Below are 24,447 nucleotides of genomic sequence, written 5' to 3'. Positions count from 1 at the left end.
GACCCATCTTCCATGCCATCCCAATGTCCTTCCTAATATCCTCTATTTCTCTCCACGAAGCTTCCTCTCTTGCATTACTGCTTCACGTGATTTGAAAGACCGATATGACCTTTGTTTCATCAATTAATCGTTTCATAGTTCAGGTCTGACACAATGATTGAAAGTAGGGAGCTAAAAAAAAAACAGAGGTGAGCCAGATAAAGGGAGAGAACTGGGGAGGAGATAATGTGATTGTACAAGTGAATAAAATCAGCTGTTTTTGTGTGCTTAAGAAGATAGACAAACATTAAAGACTGAAACAGGTAAACACATTATTTCTCTGTTTATTCCCATGTCCTTGCTTTGTACATTTACTCTATAAATGATGAATGTTTTTTTGCTCCAGTTAACAGGAATGTTACAGTTCTGTGTCAGGATGGGCACGGAAACTGAAGCTCGTTTTACCTCTGTGGAGCGAATAACAGATTATATTGAGGTACGTTATTTACCTATTATATGACCTGCTGTTTACTACAATGTACTGACTGTACTCTTGCAAGTCTGATAATTATAATCTGCCTAATGTTTAAAGGTGCCATAAATTTAATACAGTCATGTACCAGCGCAACAAATGTGTGGTACAACAAAGTCAATTTTTTTTAATCTAACTGGTGGACCTGTTGGTCCAATGTACCAAATTTTCATTGGTCTTCACAGCCTTGTTATATACCCTCCTGCTGTACTGCTTGAGCATTAGCTTGCCTTTCACTAAACCCAGACCTCAATCTTCACCTTCTCACAAAATATATATATATTTACTATATTACACCCTTTAATTCTTCTGTGTCCTCAGGAACTTTTGGGCCTTTTGGGCCCTTGGGGACTTTTGGGTCATCTGGGTCTTCGGGGACTCTTGGGTCACCTGGGTCTTTGGGGACTGGCGAGTCTTCGTGGTATTCTGGATGTTTTGGGTCTTTTGGGTCATCTGGGTCTTTTGGGTCCTCAAGGTCTTTTGGGTCCTCATGGTCTTTTGGGTCCTTTGGGTCTTCGGGTCAGTTGTCCCACCAGTTGGTAAAGAGTGGATATACAGTGCATATAGATTAGAAAGTCAACACCTCTTTCAAAATTTTCACCTTTCCTTGCCTTAGACTTAGAGGCTGGAATTAAGTAGCTTTAAATCAGACTATTTCCACCTTTATTTACACATCGTTACCCACAACTTCCAAGTGAAAAACAAATTTTTACCAATTACAGAAAATTAATTAAAAACACAAAGCTGGTGTCCACCCCTCTGAGTTAATACTTGATGGGAGCACCTTTGACAGCAATTACAGCTGTGTCTGTTGGGATATTTCTTCACCAACCTTGCCACACCTTGATTGGGTAATATTTGCCTATTCTTCTGTGCAAAACTGTTCAAGCTCAGTCAAGTTGTGTGGGGACCGTTGATGGACAGCAATCTTCAAGTCTTGCCACAGATTTTCGATTGTATTTAGGCCGGGGCTCTGACTGGGCCACTCAAGCACATTTATCTTTTTTGTTCCTTAGCCACTCCAGTGTAGCTTTGGATGTGTGCTTCGGGTTGTCGTCATGCTGAAAGGTGAACTTTTGTCCCAATTTCAGCTTTCTTGCAGAGGACAGCAGGTTTTCCTCGAAGGATTTTCTGTATTTTGCTCCATCCATTCTCCCTTCTCTCCTGACATGTGTCTCAGTCCCTGCTGATGAGAAACATCACCATTTCATGATTCTGCCACCGCCATGTTTCACAGTGAGGATGGTGTTCTTTGGGTGATGTGCTGTGTTGGGTTTGCGACAAACGTTAACGTTTTGCATTAAGGCCAAAAAGTTCCATCTCAGTTTTATCAGACCACAAAACTTTTTGCCACATGGCTTCAGAATCTCTGGAGTGGTTTTTTGCATCCCTCAAATGGGACTCAAGGTGGGCTTTTTTGAGTCATGGCTTCCTTCTTGCTACTCTAGCATACAGGCCAGACTTGTGGATTGCTTGGGTTATTGTTATCACATGCACACAGCAACCATTCTTTGCCATAAAGCCCTGTAGTTCTTCCAAAATTGCCATTGGCCTCTTGGTGGCCTCTCTGATCAGTCTCCTCCTTGCTTGGTCATCCAGTTTGGAGGGACGGCCTGATCTAGGCAGGGTCTTGGTGGTACCATACGCCTTCCACTTCTTAATGATTGTCTTGACTGTGCTCCAAAGGAAATTTAAGGCCTTTGAAATAGTTTTATACCCACAACCTGATATGTGCCTTTCCACAACTTTATCCCGGAGGTCTTTTGAAAGCTCCTTGGTTCTCATGGTTGAGTCTTTGCTGTGAAATGCACTATCCAGTAAAGGAAACCTCCAGGAACAGCTGATTTTATTCTGAAATAATCAGAATATCGACAATTTAACACAGGTGGAGGCCAATTAACTTGGTTTGTGATTTTGAAGGTGATTGGTTACACCTGAGCTAATTTACGATTGCTATTATAAAGGGGGGTGGACACTTATCCAACCAAGGTATTCTAGTTTTGTACATTTCGTGAATTTTCTGAAATTTGTAGAATTTGTTTTTCATTTGGAAGTTGTGGGTTACGATGTGTAAGTAAAGGTGGAAAAGTCTTATTTAATGCAATTTAATTCCAGGTTATAAGGAAACAAAAGGTGAAAATTTTGAAAGGCGATGTAGACTTTCTATCGGCACTGTGTATACATCCATAATCACATTCACTTGTTCCATTTTATATAGATAACGTCATCGGTCACACGGTGCGGCAGCCACATTGGATTAAAGGAAAATACTTGGACATCATTTTCTCTGAAACCACTCAATGAGAAAAATTGAAACTTGGCAAATGCCTTCAACTCTCTGTGGGGTATTTAGGGTGATCACGATGACATCATCAGTGAAGTGGCATTCTAGCCATAATTGGTTGAATTGGAATGTTTATCGAAAAAATCTGAAACTTCTATCTGATCTATGACCCGATGTGAGTGAAGAATTAAATTTATGACGTTCGTAACCCATGCCAAGAAATTATGTGACATACCAGGTTGCATCGATGATACGGGTATATGGGCCATAATAGTTGCATGTTCAGGTAACAACGCGCGAGACGAGACGATGCACTCTACAAGTGCCGTTCTAGTTTGTTTGTGTGTTTTACAGCGGCTCTATTCAGACGTGCTCCAATCCTGCTTCCTCTTCCTCCCATCCTTAAGGACTGTCTCTTTCCTCGTAGAATTAACACAAAATGAATGCTGCTTTTTATATTCTTTCAAAAATGTTCGTATTGTCAAACAGCTTTTGCTCATGCAAATGTTTTTGAGATTTTTTTTATCAACAGCCATTTTGAAAACTTGCATTTGCTTTCCCATCTGTTTGTACCGACTTATACGCATGGAGGATCACAGAATTGTATTTGTAAAGAATGAGCCTTTGGGTCATTACCCTGGCCAAATTACCCGTTTAAGGTGATCTCAAAGTTAACCACCTCATTAAGTTCCATTGAAACACCATGAAAAGTGAGCTTTCAACAAGACGACATGAATTCATAAGATGAGCTTTGTTTATATGATTGCAAGTGAGGATGGATTATTGTCACGTCAATGCTGTATTTCAGAGGTGTGAAGAAGAAGACGAAGCACAGACTGAGACTGTTGCCCTGCCACAATCCTGGCCAACTGAAGGAAAAATAACATTCTTGAACTACTCGATGCGATACCGCAAGGAGAGCCCACGCGTACTGAAATCCCTAAATTTGACCATTGAACCGAAAGAGAAAGTTGGAATTGTCGGAAGAACTGGAGCAGGTAGGCAGTATTACAATACAATTGTTCTCAAATTTACATTTACTATATTACACCCTTTAAGTGAAAATTTTTAACAAGACCTGCTTACCGTGTCACATTCTGAGTGAACAGGTAAAACGTCATTGGGAACCGCCTTGTTCAGACTCGTCGATCCCTGTGAAGGATCCATCGTGATCGACAAAATTGAGACAAATAACGTGGAGTTGAGAGCGCTACGATCTTGCATTTCAGTCATCCCACAAGACCCTGTTCTTTTCGTGGGCACCATCAGGTGTGGTTTCTTGCATAAATTGAGATTACAACCATCATTATTCCAAAGTGGGTCATTTTACTACGCCAGCCACATTTGCTCACATTCACGAATCAGATATTTTTTTTTTAAAAATAACGAATTTGTTCGGTTGCTTGCTTGAGTTGCTGGTTAACATTATACATTGCCTTTTGAGCAACTTGTTTATAATTCACTCCCTTTCTTTACATCCCCCCCTTCAGTGAAACAACTTCTCGGCCAACATCACCACATTACATAAACTAGAAGGGCACTCGGTAGAGCACATATCTCCGCCACGTAATACCTGATCCACAAGAACATATCGGGCCCAATTCATTTTTAAAATATCGTGCGACACAGTACTATATCGTTCTTGGCCCTATCTCTCAATGGTGAAGAATCACTTTAAAAATAAAATAATTCTCGTTTCCAGATCCGGATTCGGATCTTCACCAAAATCGAATCAATTCGTCCTTGCGACACACGCAACCTGTCCACCAAGTTTCGTCCGAATCCGCCCCACAACTTTTTGAGAAATCGTGCTAGATATCATTTTTAGCCCAAGTTCTCAATGGTGAATAATCACTTGAAAAATTATAGTAGTCGGATCCAGATCCAGATCTTCACCAAAATCTAATCAGTTTGTCCTTTTATTTTCCACAAAATTTCATACGGATCTGTGCGCAACTTTTTGAGATATCCTGCACACTAACAGACAAACAAACAGACAGAAAGGGGTGAAAACGTAACCTCCTTCACCTTTGGTGGTGGAGGTAACTGGAGGGTTAATAGAACACATTACCCCACACTATCTGGGAAACAACGACATGGGCGTGGTCTTCGAGAAACAAATTTGATTGATCAGGATGATGTAAAATGCTGCAATATTTTGTCCAAGTACTGCTAAACAGAAAGGTTTTGAAAGTGCCAGAAGGCGATTTGTGTTCTTCAATGTTCAAGTATATAATACAATTGAAATAAAATAAAGATTTTGAAGGTTGTAGAAAAAACAAATCTGGAAGTTTACCATCGTCGTCGAGGCCCTCAATGTTATACATGAGATCAGGGACATCTCTCTAGACCACTTAGTTTAATGGCTTGCTGACTTCCTCTCCCCTCGTAGCCAGCGAGTGGCTCTCAACGGAATCCTTTTATCTCCTCTCCCTGTCAAGCCTGGAGTGCCCCAAACCAGTGTTCCATGCCCCGTCTGATTTTTACTTAGTTCCTCTCTACCTATAGCCACCCTACATGGAAAATCCTCTTCATCTATTTGCTGATGACTCCACCCTCTGCCATGACATCCCTCAGCCTTCAGACAGGCAGGCTGCAGCCTCTTTCCTCTCTTCACAACATGACAGAAACACGAGCTGTTTAATTAAACACTTGGAACGTTTCTTTCAATACTGAAAATTCTCACAATCTCACTCTCCGAAAGGACCATCTGGCAACCCCTCCTATCTTCTTCTTTAACAATCCTCTTAAGGAAGTTCAGTCATTCAAACTCCTGGGTCTCACTATCAGTCATGATCTTTCTTGGGCAAACCACATTTCAAAGTTGGCCTCCAAAGCCAGCCGCCAAATGGGCATCCTCCGTCTTTCAATCATACAAAGTCCTTCTGTGGCACTGCTGAACTCTTATCCACCTACAAAGCCTTCAGCCACAGCTTGATGGAATACTGCTCCCACTCTGGGCTGACACCCCTGCATCACACCTTGTTCAGCTTAATATCATGGAAATAAAGGTCTTCAAAATCATTGGAATCTCCCACATTGAAGCTTTTGAGCCATTCACTTTTACATCGGAGACATGGCGATGGTCTCTGATGGTCTCTGATGGTCTCTCTCTCTCTCTCTCTCTCTCTCTCTCTCTCTCTCTCTCTCTCTCTCTCTCTCTCTCTCTCTCTCTCTCTCTCTGTCTCTGTCTCTGTCTCTGTCTCTGTCTCTGTCTCTGTCTCTGTCTCTCTCTCTCTCTCTCTCTCTCTCTCTCTCTCTCTCTCTCTCTCTCTCTCTCTCTCTCTCTCTCTCTCTCTCTCTCTCTCTCTCTCTCTCTCTCTCTCTCTCTCTATGTATATATGATCTGCCAGTAACCCACCTCTGGTAAAACTCCCAAAATCCAGAATCACTTTTCACCTCCACTCATTCCTTTTTCTCTTCTCCTTCTTGTGGAACCAACTTTCTCAGCCTGTTCAATCCCAAAGATTTAAAGTTCACAAATAAATGACAGTGGAGACATCAACCATGGTTTGGCTCTTGCTGTGAGCTCATCAAGACGACATACCACAATCGTTTATCTGTGAACCTGCAAACTTAGTCGGTTTGTTTGACAGTTCACCACCATCCCCCATCCCCAACCCCAATCGTTTCTCCCCTCATTCACCCTGGCCAAGTCCACCTCCTTCCGAGTTCCCAGGTCCCCGAGTTCACACCTCCTCCATTCCCCCACCCCTCCCCCCCCCCCCTCACTCTCTCACCCTCCTCTTAATTTTTCTTCTCATTGGCTCGCCGGTTCGAATAACAGAGAACTATAGCGATACCCCGGCATGAGCGTGAAAATGTTAAATTTTTTAATGCAAGTTATTTTTAACCACCGCCATCGAAGATCGGAAGTTACTGTTTTCACCCCTTTCTGTTTGTTTTTTTTGTTTGTTTGTGAACAGTATTATGGAAAAAACTCCTCGACGGATTTCGACGAAACTTGGTGGGGGGGGGGGTTAGGTATGGTTCGAGAAAAAAAAAATTTTTGCAACTTTTTTTTCAACAAAATTTCGATTTTTTTTTTTTTTTTGCATTTCTACATGTTTTAAGTGATTTCCAATCACCCCCCCCCCCCCCAAAAAAAAAATGTTGGAGAAAAGAACTATAACTCTGTCAGCACTGTAATGAATAAGACAAGGTTCACTTAAGTGACCCAGCAGTATTGGCAGCGAAGGTTTTGCACTCTCCCGAGTGCTCCCCCTCTAGTTTCCTTTCTAATGTTTTTATCTACCACACTTTTTTATTTGTCCGATATATATATATATATATATATATATATATATATATATATATATATATATATATATATATATATATATATATATATATATATATATATATATATATATCGGGCGTATTATGTGATACCGGTCGTCCGTCCGTCTCTGTCTGTCTGTCTGTCCATCCGTTCCTGTCCGCACTCTAACTCCCAAAGTTTTCAACTTTCAGGTTTCATATTTGGTACATCGGTACAGACTGTGGAGCCGTTGTGTCGCAACATACGTTCGTTATCTAAAGTGGTTGCCATGGCAACCAGGATGCTGTTTCCATCCGTTCCTGTCCCCACTCTAACTCCCAAAGTTTTCAACTTTCACGTTTCATATTTGGTACATAGGTACAGGCTGTGGAGGCGGTGTGTCGCGACATACGTTCGTCATCTAAAGTGGTTGCCATGGCAACCAGGATGCTGTTTCCATCCGTTCCTGTCCACACTCTAACTCCCAAAGTTTTCAACTTTCAGGTTTCATATTTGGTACATCGGTACAGACTGTGGAGCCGTTGTGTCGCAACATACGTTCGTCATCTAAAGTGGTTGCCATGGCAACCAGGATGCTGTTTCCATCCGTTCCTGTCCCCACTCTAACTCCCAAAGTTTTCAACTTTCACGTTTCATATTTGGTACATAGGTACAGGCTGTGGAGGCGGTGTGTCGCGACATACGTTCGTCATCTAAAGTGGTTGCCATGGCAACCAGGATGCTGTTTCCATCCGTTCCTGTCCCCACTCTAACTCCCAAAGTTTTCAACTTTCACGTTTCATATTTGGTACATAGGTCCAGGCTGTGGAGGCGGTGTGTCGCGACATACGTTCGTCATCTAAAGTGGTTGCCATGGCAACCAGGATGCTGTTTCCATCCGTTCCTGTCCACACTCTAACTCCCAAAGTTTTCAACTTTCAGGTTTCATATTTGGTACATCGGTACAGACTGTGGAGCCGTTGTGTCGCAACATACGTTCGTCATCTAAAGTGGTTGCCATGGCAACCAGGATGCTGTTTCCATCCGTTCCTGTCCCCACTCTAACTCCCAAAGTTTTCAACTTTCACGTTTCATATTTGGTACATAGGTACAGGCTGTGGAGGCGGTGTGTCGCGACATACGTTCGTCATCTAAAGTGGTTGCCATGGCAACCAGGATGCTGTTTCCATCCGTTCCTGTCCCCACTCTAACTCCCAAAGTTTTCAACTTTCACGTTTCATATTTGGTACATAGGTCCAGGCTGTGGAGGCGGTGTGTCGCGACATACGTTCGTCATCTAAAGTGGTTGCCATGGCAACCAGGATGCTGTTTCCATTCGTTCCTGTCCCCACTCTAACTCCCAAAGTTTTCAACTTTCACGTTTCATATTTGGTACATAGGTACAGACTGTGGAGGCGGTGTGTCGCGACATACGTTCGTCATCTAAAGTGGTTGTCATGGCAACCAGGATGCTGTTTTCCATCACTTCCATTCCGCACTCTAACTCCCAAAGTTTTCAACTTTCACGTTTCATATTTGGTACATAGGTACAGACTGTGGAGATGGTGTGTCATGCCATACGTTGGTCATCTAAAGTGGTTGCCATGGCAACCAGGATGCTGTTTTCCATCACTTCCATTCCGCACTCTAACTCCCAAAGTTTTCAACTTTCATGTTTCATATTTGGTACATAGGTACAGACTGTGGAGACGGTGTGTCACAACATACGTTCGTCATCTAAAGTGGTTGCCATGGCAACCAGAATGCTGTTTTCCAAGCAGTAGCACAATTCTGTATATACCTTCTTGTTCGGGCGTATATTGTGCTCACTTGCGCTCTTGTTACTGATTACAATATACAAATACATATATTGCTTTATAATTATACTTCACTGCAATGCTTTATAAAAAATATTAATTATTAGACTCGTCTTTTAAAAACGATAAATGTATAAACAGGCGAGCATTGGGTGGCTTTGACACCAACTCTGGTTTTTTCTTCCATTTATGCTTCTTCTCCAGATTTCCTTTTCACTTCTGTGATTGAGAGTTTGCCGGTGTATCCATCCTGTTCTTCCCCCTGTGTCCCCCTCTTGCTCTCGTTCTACATGTCCTTTATTCCTCCATGTACCCCCTTGATTCTGACCTTCTACCCTGCTGTAGGTGTGTGCCCTCCTGTTTCTCATTGCCCTGTTTTTTTTTTTGTTTTTGTTTTTTTATTCTGGCCCATCCTGTGTTCTGGTTCGTCTCCAAGCCTCAACTATGTATCACAAAAAATACTTTTGAAACTACATGACTTTTTCAACAGTGTTTTAAAATGAAACTTTCTGAATAGAGCACACTTGTACATTATTTGAAAATCAATTTAATAACTGTACAATGTTTAGGGCAAATAAAAACAGTAGAAACTTCTGAACGTTTGATGTTGCAGGTATAATTTGGATCCTTTCAACAAATACATGGATGATCAAATTTGGCAGGCTTTGGAGAGAACATACATGAAGGAAACGGTAAGGTTTATGAAATTATTTTAAAATATATGTACAAAGGTCAAGGGTCATGGAAGAGATAGATGCATGACATCTGGTGGTGAAACAGATGGAAAAGAGAGAAATAACATCAATAAGAGTACATGAGCTGAAGTCTGATGAAGCAGAAATGCTTAGTAAGCAAAGAAGATATGATTGATGGGGTGCAAAACAAAGTGCTCACCACGATCTTGAACAGGAGGAGCAAGAGGGGAGAGGGGGGAGGGGTGGGGGGGTTGGTAGCACCATGTACAAGAGAAATTGGGGACAATGGAAGTGGGAATGGAACTTGGATTTAGGAAAGAAAACAACGAATTGGTAACTGAATATGTACAGTACATGACCTGGCCAGGCTCAGGTCGGACAAAGGAATGAGGGAAGGGGTGAGGTGAGACAAGAGGACCACAACATCATCAATGTCTGCAGGATAAGTAAACCGTGGTGGTCGTAAATTTAATGGCTACCAGACACAGCAGGTGGGCTGGTGGAGTCTCAACCCACAGCAGGACCAAGTACACTCCATCAAACGATGAACAAAGCCTTTGTAATCTGTTGGAAGCTGAGGAGTGCCAGGGATGGATATCCATTCCGCAACAGCCATTTACTTTCTTTGATAAAGAAAAAGAAAATAAATGTACATTTTCTCTTTCATTCTAATTTCTCAACATTGTTTTTTTTTTAAAAAAAAAAAACTGTTGATTGATTCGAATAAATACTTTGTGAGTCAAATCATATGGAGATGGCATGTTGGTTGTTCTGTTCCACAGATCGTGAATCTGCCAGAGAAGCTCCAGACAATGGTTATAGAAAATGGCGAGAACATGTCTGTGGGTGAACGGCAATTACTGTGCATGACGAGGGCCTTGCTACGGAACACCAAGGTTTTGAGACCCACCACGTGGAAATCTGACTCGTTTTAGTAACACACATGGCACTAATATGCATCGCATTCCATCAACCTTTGCTCTTTGACCTCTCCAACAAGTAAACTAACAGTCGAGACCTTTTGGGTACCATGGACCTGTGTTTCCATCTCCAGCTTCCATCAAACACATCACAGCAGGCTGGAAATGTTTTTTTTTTTCTTCTGGATTCCATTTGATAGGCAGCCAGTTATGTGAGAGGCGTGTGACAACCTCTGCACATCATCTTCTCCCCATTCCTTCTTACCACATATTCTTGATGTAAAACCACACAAATTACTTGGCTCACCTGCACAATTCCAATATTATTAATCGTGCAAATGGAAAGGGGGTGGAAACCACAGCTTCTACAATCCTTCTGTTATGCTGTATGCCTCCCCTCGAGGAATGTGCACCCTATTTTGATTCGGTGTCTTAATTATTATTCACACCATCTCCTCCCAGTCAAGAGTAAGGCCCATCTCCAATACATTCTGCAACACCTGAGTGCACAGAATTTCTCTGGCACACATCAACATTGTGCTCCTTCAGTGGTGGCTGCAATGTTCTGCCTATTCTCAACCCTGCACTCCCTTCACATACTCCCAGGAGCACATTCGCAACACAGAACAACACCTGTTTGCACACCAAAGGTTGCATACTGTCGCTAACGTTACACAACAAGTTTCAGAGCTTTCTCATTGGCTGAAATGCAATAAATCTTTCGATCCTTGGTGCCATACCACCACTCATGCAGCATAATCTACACGCTAAGAATGAACTTGTGTGTAAATAAATAAATATATTTATATAATATAGCCCATCTCCCCAGGCAGCAGGAGACGGCGTTTTGAAATCACTTCTGTGTTTGTCTGTCTGTCCATCTGTCCAGGCCATAACATTTTTACCATTTGAGCTTTTATCAGCAAATTTTCAGCAAATTTTTATCATGAGAATATGGAGAGAGTAATTTAAAAAGAGGTGAAAATGTGAAAATTCAAAGTCATAGTAACTATAAATTGCCCTTATTAACCGAGCCATAGGCTTATCCACAAACAAGGCTTTTCATCCACAGCTTGATGGAGTACTGCTCTCCCTTCTGGGCTGGCTCCCCTGCCTCACATCTTGCTCATCTTCCTCCTTTCTGGTCTTGCACCCTCTGCTCTTTCCATGCTTTGCACCTCCCCCCCCCCCCAGGTTTCTGCAGGATTCACACTGTCTACCATCAACCCCCTTCTACTTAAACACCACGCAGATGGAATATGACCTCAGGAAAATGATAGTGAATAGAACAGAATATTTGTGAACTACAACATGTTGACTTTTCATGAAATTTGTCAGCAAAGCGACGGGTACTTTTGCTAGTGTATGCTAAAATGCAAAATCAGTTTGATGTTTCTTGATTTGGCCAGATTCATTTTTGAACCATCTTTCCTCATTTCCCTTACGTTCCTGGGACGAGCACTGATAAGTCTCCTCATTTGAGAATAGTACAGACATCTTTGTCTTGTATTCCTCCATGTGCGTTACCACCACGCCTTTCTTGTTACCTTTTCTTGTTCACCTTTCAAATTACCGGGGAAGGCACACCCTCAACACCCTCAACGGGAGAATAGTAAGTTCCCCCTGGCCTACAAGACCCTGAAGGGTTGATATTCATTTGATGATCATATCATAGAAATATCAACCCTGACTATCACCAATCTCCATTTGTAATACAATATTATTATGCATCTCATGTTCTGTGAACCTGGACTTTCCCCTTGATCTGGAAATTTATTTCTTCATTGTTCAGCAAATACTAACCTATGATAAATTTTTCCAACACCACAATTTACATGACAAACTGCTTTGAGAAAATTCACGCATAATTGTATTTGTTTGGAAATGATGATCTTAATTCCAAGAATTTCTGCTTTTGTTTCATCAGATCATTTTGTTGGATGAGGCGACAGCAGCCATTGACACAGAAACGGATTCTTTGATTCAGGAAACAATTCGACAGTCATTCAAAAATTGCACAATGCTGACCATCGCCCATCGTCTCAACACGGTGCTTAACTGTGATCGTATCATGGTGATGGAAAATGGACAGGTATGGAAAACGTGGGGAAAAAATAACAATGAGGGTTCATGAGAACACAAAATAATCATCATTTGACATAAATTATATTTTTCACATCAGTTATAGCAGATGTTATCAACCATTGTAACGGATGTAGGGTTGTCACGAAGTCTTGTGGAAGGTGTGTTCGGCCGAATTCAAGTGCTGAGACTTCTTTAAAATCCCATTTATTTATATTATAGTGTTGTGGGCCAGGGTTCGGCGGCGATAAACGACCAGTAGGTGGAGCAGTAGAGCAGTCTCCCACCGAACACCTAGAATTTAAGTCGTGACTCTCGGACAACTCCGAAAGGTCACGGGTCACTTAACAACAGTGATCGCCAATTCTCTGACTGCGTGGGGTAGGGTCAATAGCCAAATTTCAATATATCTAAGTACCCACGTCGTCATATTACTGGGGAAGTCACACCCTCAACGGACTCTGTCGAACCGGGTTGCTCTCGCGACCTCGGTCCAGTGTAATCGAGCGGAATTACCAGAGTCCGTCGGACCCAATGACAACTTACGGCACCGACGGCCTCACTAATTCTCAATACGCACCGTGCTGGTCCAATGAAAGAAAGTGACGGACAACGAGCTGGTACATTGAACAATTGGGGGTTTATTTATCAGGGGGCAGGGGGGCACAAAGAGCAGAGTTATCCGAATATGCAGCAAAATGTACAATGAACAAAAATACTTAACAGTTCTACTTATCAGACTGGCACCACACACACACACACACACACACACACACACACACTGGACCCCGTGGGGTCTTTATTCGGTCCCTCAGCTCAGGAGGGACGGCAAGCTGGGGACCAGGGCTCGGCTTGTACCTGGTCGTCGGAGGGAAGGCGCACTCCATGATGTGGCACCTGATAAAGGTCGTCGGTCCGATCCCCAGTCGCACGTGGGGGACTCGTGGTTCGTGGCGGAGCTCGGTTGGTGAATCGTTGGGGTCCACAGAACTCCTCGTGCCAACGCCAACGACAACGACGATGACCACGACAACGACAACGACCTTCCATCCACACCACTCCCATTTTTCCACCAACCACGCCTCAGAGTGTCTCTGGAACTTTATGCCTCTAATTGGCCAGGATCCTATGGGCACAGCCTTCCTGGGCAGGATTTCGGCCATGCCGGGAGAAAGCCGACCCTCCTCTCCACGCGTGTTTGAGGAAGGTGGATGGTGGTGAAGCCCCTTTGTGTGTGGAACGTTTGTGGAAGCCGAGGACTGGGACCGCGAAGCCCCCTCTCGGCAAGTCAAGGGACGAGCAGCCAACGGTGCTGATGGAGTGTGATGGGCAGGTGGTGAGATGGAATAACCTAACTATAAAATATCTTGTAGTGCACACATGAAATCCCCATTTGACAGAAGGAGGATTCTAACTATAAACATATACTTATCGAAATAACTAAGTTTAGGGACTGCTGTCTGTCTGTGTGCAAATGGCTTCCAGATTCGTAACAATAGCAGGTATTAAGTCACTCTGTACCGGAGTGGCAACCCATCAAGGATTGTGTCCAATCGCCAAGGAGACTGCTTAGGCGGCACCAACACTCTATAGAGAGTATGGTCCCATTGGATGGATGGATTAAGTCACTGATGCCATTCGAGGTACTTTTGTACCATGAGTAAGGACTACGTGGAACAAAATGTTTCACACTAATTTTATACCTGTTCATTTTGGAGATATGAAAAAGGTCAAATACTGCAAACTGTAAGGTTATGTAATCTGTAATCTGTTGAATCTGTTGAAAGACAAAACTTCATTACAAGTCAGTCTCAGGTAGTAACAGAATGATTGCTTATTAAAGAGATATTCTACTGTTCGCTGGTGCAGCCGAACTCAGATATTGAAACATCTCGTCATGAGCACCCAAAATACTTTCCACAGAATAAATGCTAATTCTGTGAATATTCTGCAAACGAATTGTGCTTTTGCACAAATCCAAAACCCTTTCCACAGGCCATGTACACAGGTTGTGAGATGTCAAATATACAGTGAGGGAATCGAATTTGCCAGTGTGAATCATTCCAACAAGGTGCGGGTCCCAGTTCACATGGCCGCGAACATACGCTCATCCTCATAGCCACATGATATTGAATTATACGTATAATATCCAGAATGGCAATGGCACATTATGTTGTGTGTATTGTTTCATTGGAAGGGGATGAAACCGGGTTATCGCATCGACGGGATATGCTCATGCTTCCCCGCCTCGCCGAAGCAATGCGCATAGCGAATGGCCAAATTAAATAAAACCACGCTTGAGCAGAAAACACAGCTTCCCACAGACGAGATATACAGTAAACCCTCTAATATTGTGGGTTTTGACCAATCGTGGGCAACCTATTGTGTTCTGATTTCGTTCTCGCAGTATTTCATTTTGACCAATCACAGTTTTTGAGCTGAGGGGAGTCATCTTTGGCAATGGAAACGCTTATGGAGACAAAATTCATAATGGAAACGCTTTTGGAGACAAATTAGTAATGGAAACACTTTTGGAGAAGACAAAATTAGTAATGGAAACAATTTTGGAGATAAATTAGGAATGGAAACGCTTTTGGAGATAAATTAGTAATGGAAATGCTTTTGGGGACAAAATTATTAAGGGAAATGCTTTTGGAGACAAATTGGTAATGGAAACGCTTTTGGAGACAAATTAGTAATTTAAACGCTTTTGGAGACAAAATTAGTAATGGAAACGCTTTTGGAGACAAATTAGTAATGAAAATGCTTTTGGAGATAAATTAGTAATGGAAATGCTATTGGAGACAAATTAGTAATGGAAATGCTATTGGAGACAAATTAGTAATGGAAATGCTATTGGAGACAAATTAGTAATGGAAATGCTATTGGAGACATATTAGTAATAGAAACGCTTTTGGAGAAAAATAAGTAATGGAAACGCTTTTGGAGACAAATTAGTAATGGAAGTGCTTTTGGAGACAAATTAGTAATGGAAATGCTTTTGGAGACAAATTAGTAATGGAAATGCTATTGGAGACAAATTAGTAATGGAAATGCTATTGGAGACAAATTAGTAATGGAAATGCTATTGGAGACATATTAGTAATAGAAACGCTTTTGGAGACAAATTAGTAATTTAAACGCTTTTGGAGACAAAATTAGTAATGGAAACGCTTTTGGAGAAAAATTAGTAATGGAAACGCTTTTGGAGAAAAATAAGTAATGGAAACGCTTTTGGAGACAAATTAGTAATGGAAATGCTTTTGGAGACAAATTAGTAATGGAAATGCTTTTGGAGACAAATTAGTAATGGAAATGCTTTTGGAGACAAATTAGTAATGGAAATGCTTTTGGAGACAAATTAGTAATGGAAATGCTATTGGAGACAAATTAGTAATGGAAATGCTATTGGAGACAAATTAATAATGGAAATGCTATTGGAGACGAATTAGTAATGGAAATGCTATTGGGGACAAATTAGTAATGGAAATGCTATTGGAGACAAATTAGTAATGGAAATGCTATTGGAGACAAATTAGTAATGGAAATGCTATTGGAGACAAATTAGTAATGGAAATGCTATTGGAGACAAATTAATAATGGAAATGCTATTGGAGACGAATTAGTAATGGAAATGCTATTGGGGACAAATTAGTAATGGAAATGCTATTGGAGACAAATTAGGAATGGAAATGCTATTGGAGACAAATTAGTAATGGAAATGCTATTGGAGCCAAATTGGGAATGGAAATGCTTTTGGAGACAAATTAGTAATGGAAACGCTTTTGGAGACAAATTAGTAATAGAAACGTTATTGGAGACAAATTAGTAATAGAAATGCTATTGGACACAAATTAGTAATGGAAATGCTATTGGAGACAAATTAGTAATAGAAACGCTGTTAGTGACAAATTAGTAAAAGAAATGCTTTTGGAGACATTATTAATGGAAATGCTATTAGAGACAAATTAGTAATAGAAACGCTTTTGGAGACAAATTAGTAATCGAAACACCTTTAGAGACAAATTAGTAATGGAAACACTTTCGGGGGAATTGTGGAGCCGAAGGGTTGATTAAGAGGAAGAAGGCGGAAGTGTTATTGAAGATGGAAACGCTGGTCAAATGATCACTTTAGATTGATAGGGTTTGATTTTCCGTTCAATCAACGATTATAAGGGAGGGATTTTGTTTTAATTGTTAAATAAGTTTATATATTACTCAAGCAGAAATACTCTTCATTGCCTGACAGCACGGGTAAAGCCCAGTACACTCGGACATTCCGGACAAAATGGGTGACGAATGCTTTGTCCCACATCTGCAGGCTGACCAGGTGCCTTGTATGTTACGGTATCGTCTCGTTTCATACTTTTCCCGGAAGCCATTTGTATCCGTGCCGTGTCCCACTGTCATGTCTCTGCGGTGTCAATGTTCCTCCACAGTGGATGGGAATTGTGGAGGGGTGTGGGATGGTGGTGGGAATGGGTGGGGGTGATGAATGTGGGGGGGGTGGGGGTGGTGGTGTTGGTTGGTATTGTGGTAGTGATGGTTGATGAGATGGTGGGGGGGAGGGGGTGGTTATTAAATTAAAGTGGTTAAATAGATAACCCTCAAAGTATTTTAGTGTTCTAGGTTAAAACATCTCGGAGGAGTATCTGTTGATGCATACATACATCCATACTTTCTCTCCACTATAAATAGATTGTGGTTCATTTGATTTGTATAAATTTTTGTTGGTGATACATCATTATTTTCAGTTCTTGTAATAAGTGCTGGGGCAATGGCAACAGGTGTTTCATTCACCACTCAAATTGTCCGTATACATGTGCTGGTAGCTTGGTTGGGATAAATTAGTGTCGACGTGGTCTGAGCATTTGGGTTCCCCTTTAAAATCCCATCATTGTGCAGTTACTTTTCGTTCATTAAATTATCTTTAAAAGTCCATCTGTTCGTTTTTTCTTTGAGAGTTTTCACAATCGAGTTTTTCTTGAACTGTAAAGCATGTCGACATTTTATTCCTAAATGAAAGTTCTATATAAGAAACCGATTTGATTCATTGTTTTCCAATTTCTGGATTTATTTGTCATGCAGGTGGTTGAGTTTGACACTCCATCAGCCCTCCTGTCTCGGCCAAACTCAATGTTCTCAGCACTGAAGGCTGCTGCAAGGAGTCAAGAAATGTGTTAAGAGTTTGCATCGGCATGAAGATATTTATAAATGCTTGAGTCTGACAAGTACTTTTCATGCAAACCGAGCCACTTGCTGAAACAGACAACATAATGTGTAAAGGTTGCATTACATCTGAAGTCTCTCGATTCTGAAAGTTTTCTTGTGTGCTTTAGCAGGAGTAACTGTACAGGTGTGCTGAAGTTTTCCTCATCATCAATGAATCTTGGCATGGTTGATAAGACCAACAAACAACTTTTATAGAGTTCCAACAAAAGTAGAGATATAATAAAAGAAATTCCAATTGCTAGGGGGGTTCATATGTGCTCTGTCCCCACTGTTCTCAAGATAACGAGAACAACTAACCTCGACCTTCCCAACCACCCCCTCCCTGCCCCCCCCCCAATTTTACTACCCATGGAGCCGACACTATGCTCGAAAATTTTGGTCCCTTCCCCTCCCCTATTCCAAATCCCCCCCTTATATCTCAAGAACTGTAAAAATGAATAACTTCATTGTTTCATCATTAACCCCCATGCCTACCAAGGTTGTGGAGATTACTCCAGCAGTTACAGAGATCACCCCTTATTTCAGCCCCCCTCACCCACCCCCCCCCCACATCCAAAGTTAAAAATGTATAAAATCTCATTTAATAAACAAATTTTTAAAAGCTAATTAATTAATTTTGCACGAACCTCCACCAACCCAAACACCCAACCCCAACATTTCCACCACCCCCCAGGGGCCCCCATTATGTATGCCAAGTTTGGTCGCTCTACAATATTCCATTCTCGAGATATACAATCAATAAGGAAATGGACAGACAGACAAACAGAACAATGGAGTGTGATAACAATGTCGGCTTTGTGTTTGTATCACCTTTACCTGATGGGAGACAGGTTAGCAAACATGCTGCACACATGTGAACCAACATAAGACAAAACAAATCTTACATAACTGTTATCCGAACTTCATCCACTACAATTTCCATCTCTTACTTGCTCAAATAAACCTAAGTATTACAAATTAATTTTTCTTCAGTGAATTTATGTGTGTGTGTGTGTGTGTGTGTGTGTGTGTGTGTGTGTGTGTGTATATATATATATATATATATATATATATATATATATACACATCAATGTCCTGTTCCACTATTACAAACCTCAAACCTGGACATGTTATACATTGAAGCTGTTACACACACATTGGTGTCACAGTGTGACAATGTTGTAACAATTTTAATATGCATTTTCACTGCAGCGACTGGCAATGGCAATGTACCGTAAATTGACAAATAAAACACTGAGTCCTTATGTTTCTCAACACGTTTTTGACCAGGCCAGGCCTGTTTTCCAGAGCATGGACCCTGACTCGACAAAGTACAAGGAGGTCTCAGAGCGGACATCAAGCTGGAAGAAAGAGGAGAGATAAATATAGATGGTATATACAGGGTGGCCTGAAAGTCCTTTTATCTCTCTCCACGAAAGCATTCATTCCCTTCTTTTATATGCAGGTTTTATTGTATAGTACTTCTAATAATTCATCATTCATGACCTTTAATATGCAGGTTTTATTGTTTCGTAATTACAATAATTCACCATTCATTAGCTCCTTCACCAAAGGTCTGTTTGTCACATACAAAACAGAAGATTCTCAAGTACTGTATATTGGTTGGTGTTGTCTGTTATTCTGTCTGTCTGCTTGTCTGTTTGTTTTTGTATGTTAATTGCCCACAGGTCACATCCTTGCTCCGATCTTCACGAAACTTTACCACCTGGTCGAGGTGGTTCTTCTTCTACTTCTTCCTCCTCCTCTTCTTCTTTTGTATGGCCAATACGGGGTGCACTAAAGTTGAATGTCCAGGTTCTGCAGCCATGTGGCTGTCTCAGGGTGAGTTGGTGAGGGCTAAAAGTCCTCCCGATAGCTGCCACAAGGGATAGTGCAACATGATGTGCTCCATCGTCTGGACTCCTCCACAGTCAGAGCGCATCCAGCCTCATCCTCCATCGGTGGAGAGTGCTCCCACTATGGCCCTGTCCAGAGAGGAGCCTGTTGAGTGCTGTCCATTGTCTATGTGGTAGTGTGAAATCGGGTGGAACAATGGTTGAATCATGTGCAGCATGTTTTTTTTTTTTGAATCTGCGCCAGCTTCCCAGCTGGCTCTCCACAAGTCGACTTCGCTTTGATGAGCTCTGGTGAAGAGCTCGGTGAGGTTCCATGTTGGTTTTCGAGATATGAGGCGGCAGTGCGGATATTCAATGAGAAGGCACCGGACTAGAATTTCGGGAACCAAAATGCGACTGAAGTATCGGGATGGCAGCACTTCCCTTCAGATGGCTTGTGAAGCAATGTTGCTGAAAGACAATGGACAAGCTGAAAGACAAGCAAGTTAAGGTGGTGACGAGCTGGAAGGCTGTCGTTTTTTGAGGTTGAAAGGTCAATTTTCAACTAATTCACTTGATATCTATTGTGTTCCGATTTCGGCGGGGGTCGCGAGGGAACTTCTCGGATCCATTTCCCAGCCGATGATTCTGAAGCCGACGGGTCGCAGATAACTCTGGCACAAAGAGTGGCAAAGCAACCACGGATGCCATCAGACGTTTAATTCAGGCAGGGCCCAGCGTCGAACTCTGTTTCACCTTTCCGGCGAATTAAACCCCCCAGATTGAGTACTGTGCTCACAATACCCCACTGCTGTCAATCGAAACGGCCGAGCGATACCGTAAGAGGGATGTTGGCTCACGGAAGAATGGGGCAGAACTCCCATTCGCTATTTAGACATTATCACTCTTGTGTAACCAATGGAGAGAGATGGTTGGGCAGTTTGGAAAAAAAATTATCAAGGATTAGCAAAGACAGGTATTTACAAGAAGGCAGTGCCACGCAAGAAAGCTCTTGCCCCTAACATGTAAGCCATCTTAGGCAGTCGTCTTATCACAATTCTGCACACATGGGCGCCTCAAGCATTCCAAGGAAAACGAGGTAAGGAAGAGTGAAAGACAGGACTTGTTGACAACCCTTCGCTTACCCCGTGCAAGCCCACAGGCTTACACTAGCTCCAACATGAAAAAGAGGATGATGGAGGATGTTGTGTGCAGTGTATGGAGAGGTGCAGGTGAATGTCTTTCATGCTTTGAGAAGAAATTGTGACACACAAGTCAGTAACCCAGCCCTAAAAAGGAACACGGCATCTCATTGAGTACTCTTTGGAATTTGATGTGAACGAATTATAGGTAGGGGAAGCCAGATATATAGTGTAAATCAGTGTTTGCCCAGCACATCCGAGGAAATTCCGCAGCCCATTAGCTCTCTGCTGCACCACGGTTCCAGCCCATTCAGTCTTGCAGGTTCAGCATCGCAGATTCGTCTTTGACTTCACTTTCCTCAGATGCGTGCAAAAAGCCCCAAGCTCTTGGATTCTCCTGGCCTATATTGTCTCGGGGAGAGGCAGGGTTTAGGGACCGACCAACATCAAGCTGCACTGTCGAGCACTACTTTGGCCCTTGGATGCTTGTTCTATGTGGTTTGACCCCACTGGAGAGTTGTCTCCCCATTGATCTTTCCTATCTCCAAGTCATGTTCATTGAGTGAGTCCAGTGACGTCATCGACCAGGGCTCATGGGCGTGATAATGTTTGTTGCTGGATAGGATTCGAACTCGTGGTCCACGCTGCTTGATGCTGATGTGGAAAATAACTCAATTTCCACAAGTTGGATCAGCATACCAAAGGAGAGTCTTTAATTTCGTACATACGGAGGAAGAACATTGAATGATTCACTGAAACATAAGCCTGAAGCAATTCTTCTTATACACAACTTGACATTCCAAAGAATGGGAGGGGAGAACTACAGGGTTAGCTGATAAGCATTAGGCAAAAGAACTCAAACTGCAATACGTGTCCACTGGGTGAAAGAGAATGACATAATCATGGCAAAAGTTGCAGTGTTATCAACCAGGTCACCTTGTTTCATAGTTAGGCATTCCTTTTATCAATATTTAGGTCAAAAGACTCTTGGGTAAAGGGAAGCATAACTGACAGCCAATTCGACTACAGCATAAAAATTATATTCATAAAGTACCGGCAACAATTATATTTGAGAGTGCATGAATGTAATTATTTTTCTTCCACACTGATGTTAATCAATTGTATTCGTGGTTCTGCAATGTGGGTTTTGTGATGTTGTGTGCGATGCTGAGTGTAATGTTTGAGTGTTGCAAAGCATGCATGGATGTGCAGCAAAGGTGCGGAGAGAGATAGGAAGAGGGATAGGAAGACGGAGAGGATTCAGATGGGGAAGAATCACAAAAGGGTTTTGAATAGTTTGTACAAACACATTGCGTTCCCCTTTCCATTGATTTGGCGGGAGCGGTGGTTCAGCGAGATTGAATAACTGCAGCTATAACTACATTATGGATCGCTTATGTGTTGGCATCGCAAGGGAGTTGGGGGGGGGGGGGGAGTGAGGGTGTGTGTGTGTGTGTGTGTGTGTGTGTGTGTGTGTGTGTGTGTGTGTGTGTGTGTGTGTGTGTGTGTGTGTGTGTGTGTGTTTGGACTCTCCGAAAACTATAACATGATCTATGTATTTGGCTATACATATAAAAACGAAGAGCACTGTCCGTTCGTGAAGCCATCCATCAGTCTATCTGTCTGTGAAGCCGAGTGATTGTTTGCATATTTATCACACCCTGTTTGAACGTTGGTTGCGGACAACACGAACGTGTCGAAATTACTTACTATTGGAATGTTCCTTTTACAGTGAAGCTGTGTCACTGACTATATGTCTATTAATTACGTACTGTTAGCGTGTCAGTTACAGACTGCATGTATGTCTATTAATTATGTACTGTTTGAATGTCAGTTGCACCCTCACTTCAGACGCATACATCTATTAATTTCGTATGATTGGAATGTACGTTTTGACACTTTAGACTGCTGAGACCCAGTGACGTGCAGAGGTCTGGTGATGCCTGGGGCAAATCTTGATTGTATGCCCCAAAGACTCAAGTATAAGGCCTAATATACTGAGAAATATTATGAGAAAGGAAAACATTTTGAATATATTGTTGTGGATTCTCACCCGCCCGGCGTGTGGGCGACCGCCTTTAGCTAATTTGCGGCCGCACGCGCCCACCAGACGAGCAATCCAGTCGCAGCTTTTCGGATCAACGCTGAAACCCAGCTACGGGTGTTGTTAACCACACCATAGATCAGCCAACTCTTCTGTCCACGCGCTACAGGGTCGATCGCCGAATTGTCGATGTATCTAATTATTCGCGCAGACAGAAATGCCCGGGATCTACACCTCAACGGAGCTTGCACGAAAACGAGCCGCCTTAAGCAGCTCGTTCCATTTGCGATTGCCGAGCGGTTTTATATCGCCAAGCCCCGTCAGACTCGATTATCTTATCGGTGATTAAAAACCAGGTAATATTCCGAATGCAATTACGGCAGTTCAATGGAGGAAGGGGCACAACGAGCAGGTGAATATTCAACAAAGGGGGGCACTTAGTTCACTACTTAGTAGACAAGGCGCCACAGACTTTCATGCAAAAACCCTAAGAAAGAAAGAATGGAAAGCACCGGGCTCATAAGCCTTTATGATTGCTCGGAGCCGGGATGACTGCAGGGGCCCCGAGAGACCGAGCAGGCTACCTGCCACCCTCTTGGTGACTCGCTGGGCAACCCTCGATGTCTCTGCCCGCACTCGACTGGACTCCACCAGCTCCCAACTCCACTCTCGACTCCAGCGATGCCTCCAACAACGCCTCCAACGACCAACTCCAACAACGCCTCCAACGGAAATCCGGCTGGCGACTTCTCTCCGGCTCCAACTTGTCTCCAGAGATCCACTTGTACTCAACTTCTGCCCAAGGAGAGAGACTCACTCGCCAACTGCCAACTCTGGCGCTCTCCACACCGATTTCCTCACCAACTCACCAACCGCCCACTGCCTTCCCGGCGTCCAACGTGGCCCTTTATCGCCCCGGGGCGTTCGCCCTCCCTTCTCGGCACGCGGGGGAAAATTCCAGGAGAGTTCGGCTTGGCTCTTTGTGTGTGATAACCGACATTCTATTTCTCACGCCGTTCTGAGGGACCCGCCCCAACCGTCACTTCTGTTTACCCGTTCCAGAATATCGGGGCGGGAGTTGTCAAGTTGTTCTCTTTGTGTAGAGGAGGGTCGTCCTTCTGGAGAATGTGGTTCCTATGGTGGTGTTTGTGGAGATGGCGTGGTGGTTGAGATGTCGTGGTTGGCGCTGTGGTGGGGATGGCGTGGTTGCTGAGATGCTGTTGTGGTGGTGGAGGTGGCATGGTTGTAGTGGTGTCATTGAAGAGATGCTGTTTGTTTGAAAGGAAAGATAGAACAGAATAACGGCTAACTCGAAGATTCACAGCCCGGCACACGAATAAATCCCGTTATACATCAGTGGGGAAATCTAACCTGGACACACACTTATCGACATAACTGATCTTCGGGGAACCTGAATGGTGATCTGTGAATTTCCACAACCGTAACAATATAAACACAGATGAAACATGAAATAAACGCTTTATTCGATTTTAATAGAAATCAATCAAATTTATTAAGTTCTTTTCCCCAAATGATCCCTCCTGTCACAAAACACCTGAACTACTTCACTTTTTACATCAGCTACGAGAAATTATTTTTCAATGCTTATTAAAGCCAGGTCGGTCAGTCGCTCCTGTGACATAGA

At 42.7% G+C, this 24,447-nt stretch overlaps 1 protein-coding gene across 11 annotated transcripts in view; it reads left to right on the top strand.

Annotated features, from left to right (window-relative positions):
* ABCC12 (ATP binding cassette subfamily C member 12) overlaps nucleotides 1-19,046 on the top strand; it is a 192,921-nt gene extending 173,875 nt beyond the window's left edge. For 10 of the 11 annotated variants that reach the window (XM_085847594.1, XM_085847599.1, XM_085847593.1 and 7 more), the window contains 7 exons: nucleotides 386-475; nucleotides 3,604-3,793; nucleotides 3,905-4,064; nucleotides 9,487-9,565; nucleotides 10,351-10,464; nucleotides 12,416-12,580; nucleotides 17,659-19,046. In XM_085847594.1, the coding sequence (XP_085703720.1) occupies nucleotides 386-475; nucleotides 3,604-3,793; nucleotides 3,905-4,064; nucleotides 9,487-9,565; nucleotides 10,351-10,464; nucleotides 12,416-12,580; nucleotides 17,659-17,754 (894 nt within the window). In that variant the 3' untranslated portion in view covers nucleotides 17,755-19,046. Of the gene's footprint in view, nucleotides 1-385; nucleotides 476-3,603; nucleotides 3,794-3,897; nucleotides 4,065-9,486; nucleotides 9,566-10,350; nucleotides 10,465-12,415; nucleotides 12,581-17,658 lie in introns of those variants that run through there. The other variant, XM_085847604.1, reaches the window with a different exon arrangement.
* Nucleotides 19,047-24,447: the final 5,401 nt, after the last annotated feature.

Source organism: Eptatretus burgeri, chromosome 11, assembly GCF_056783735.1.
Source record: "Eptatretus burgeri isolate ZD-2024b chromosome 11, Ebu_testis_v1, whole genome shotgun sequence".
Classification (NCBI taxonomy): Eukaryota; Metazoa; Chordata; class Myxini; order Myxiniformes; family Myxinidae; genus Eptatretus; species Eptatretus burgeri.
This window is presented reverse-complemented; position numbering and strand designations above follow the sequence as displayed.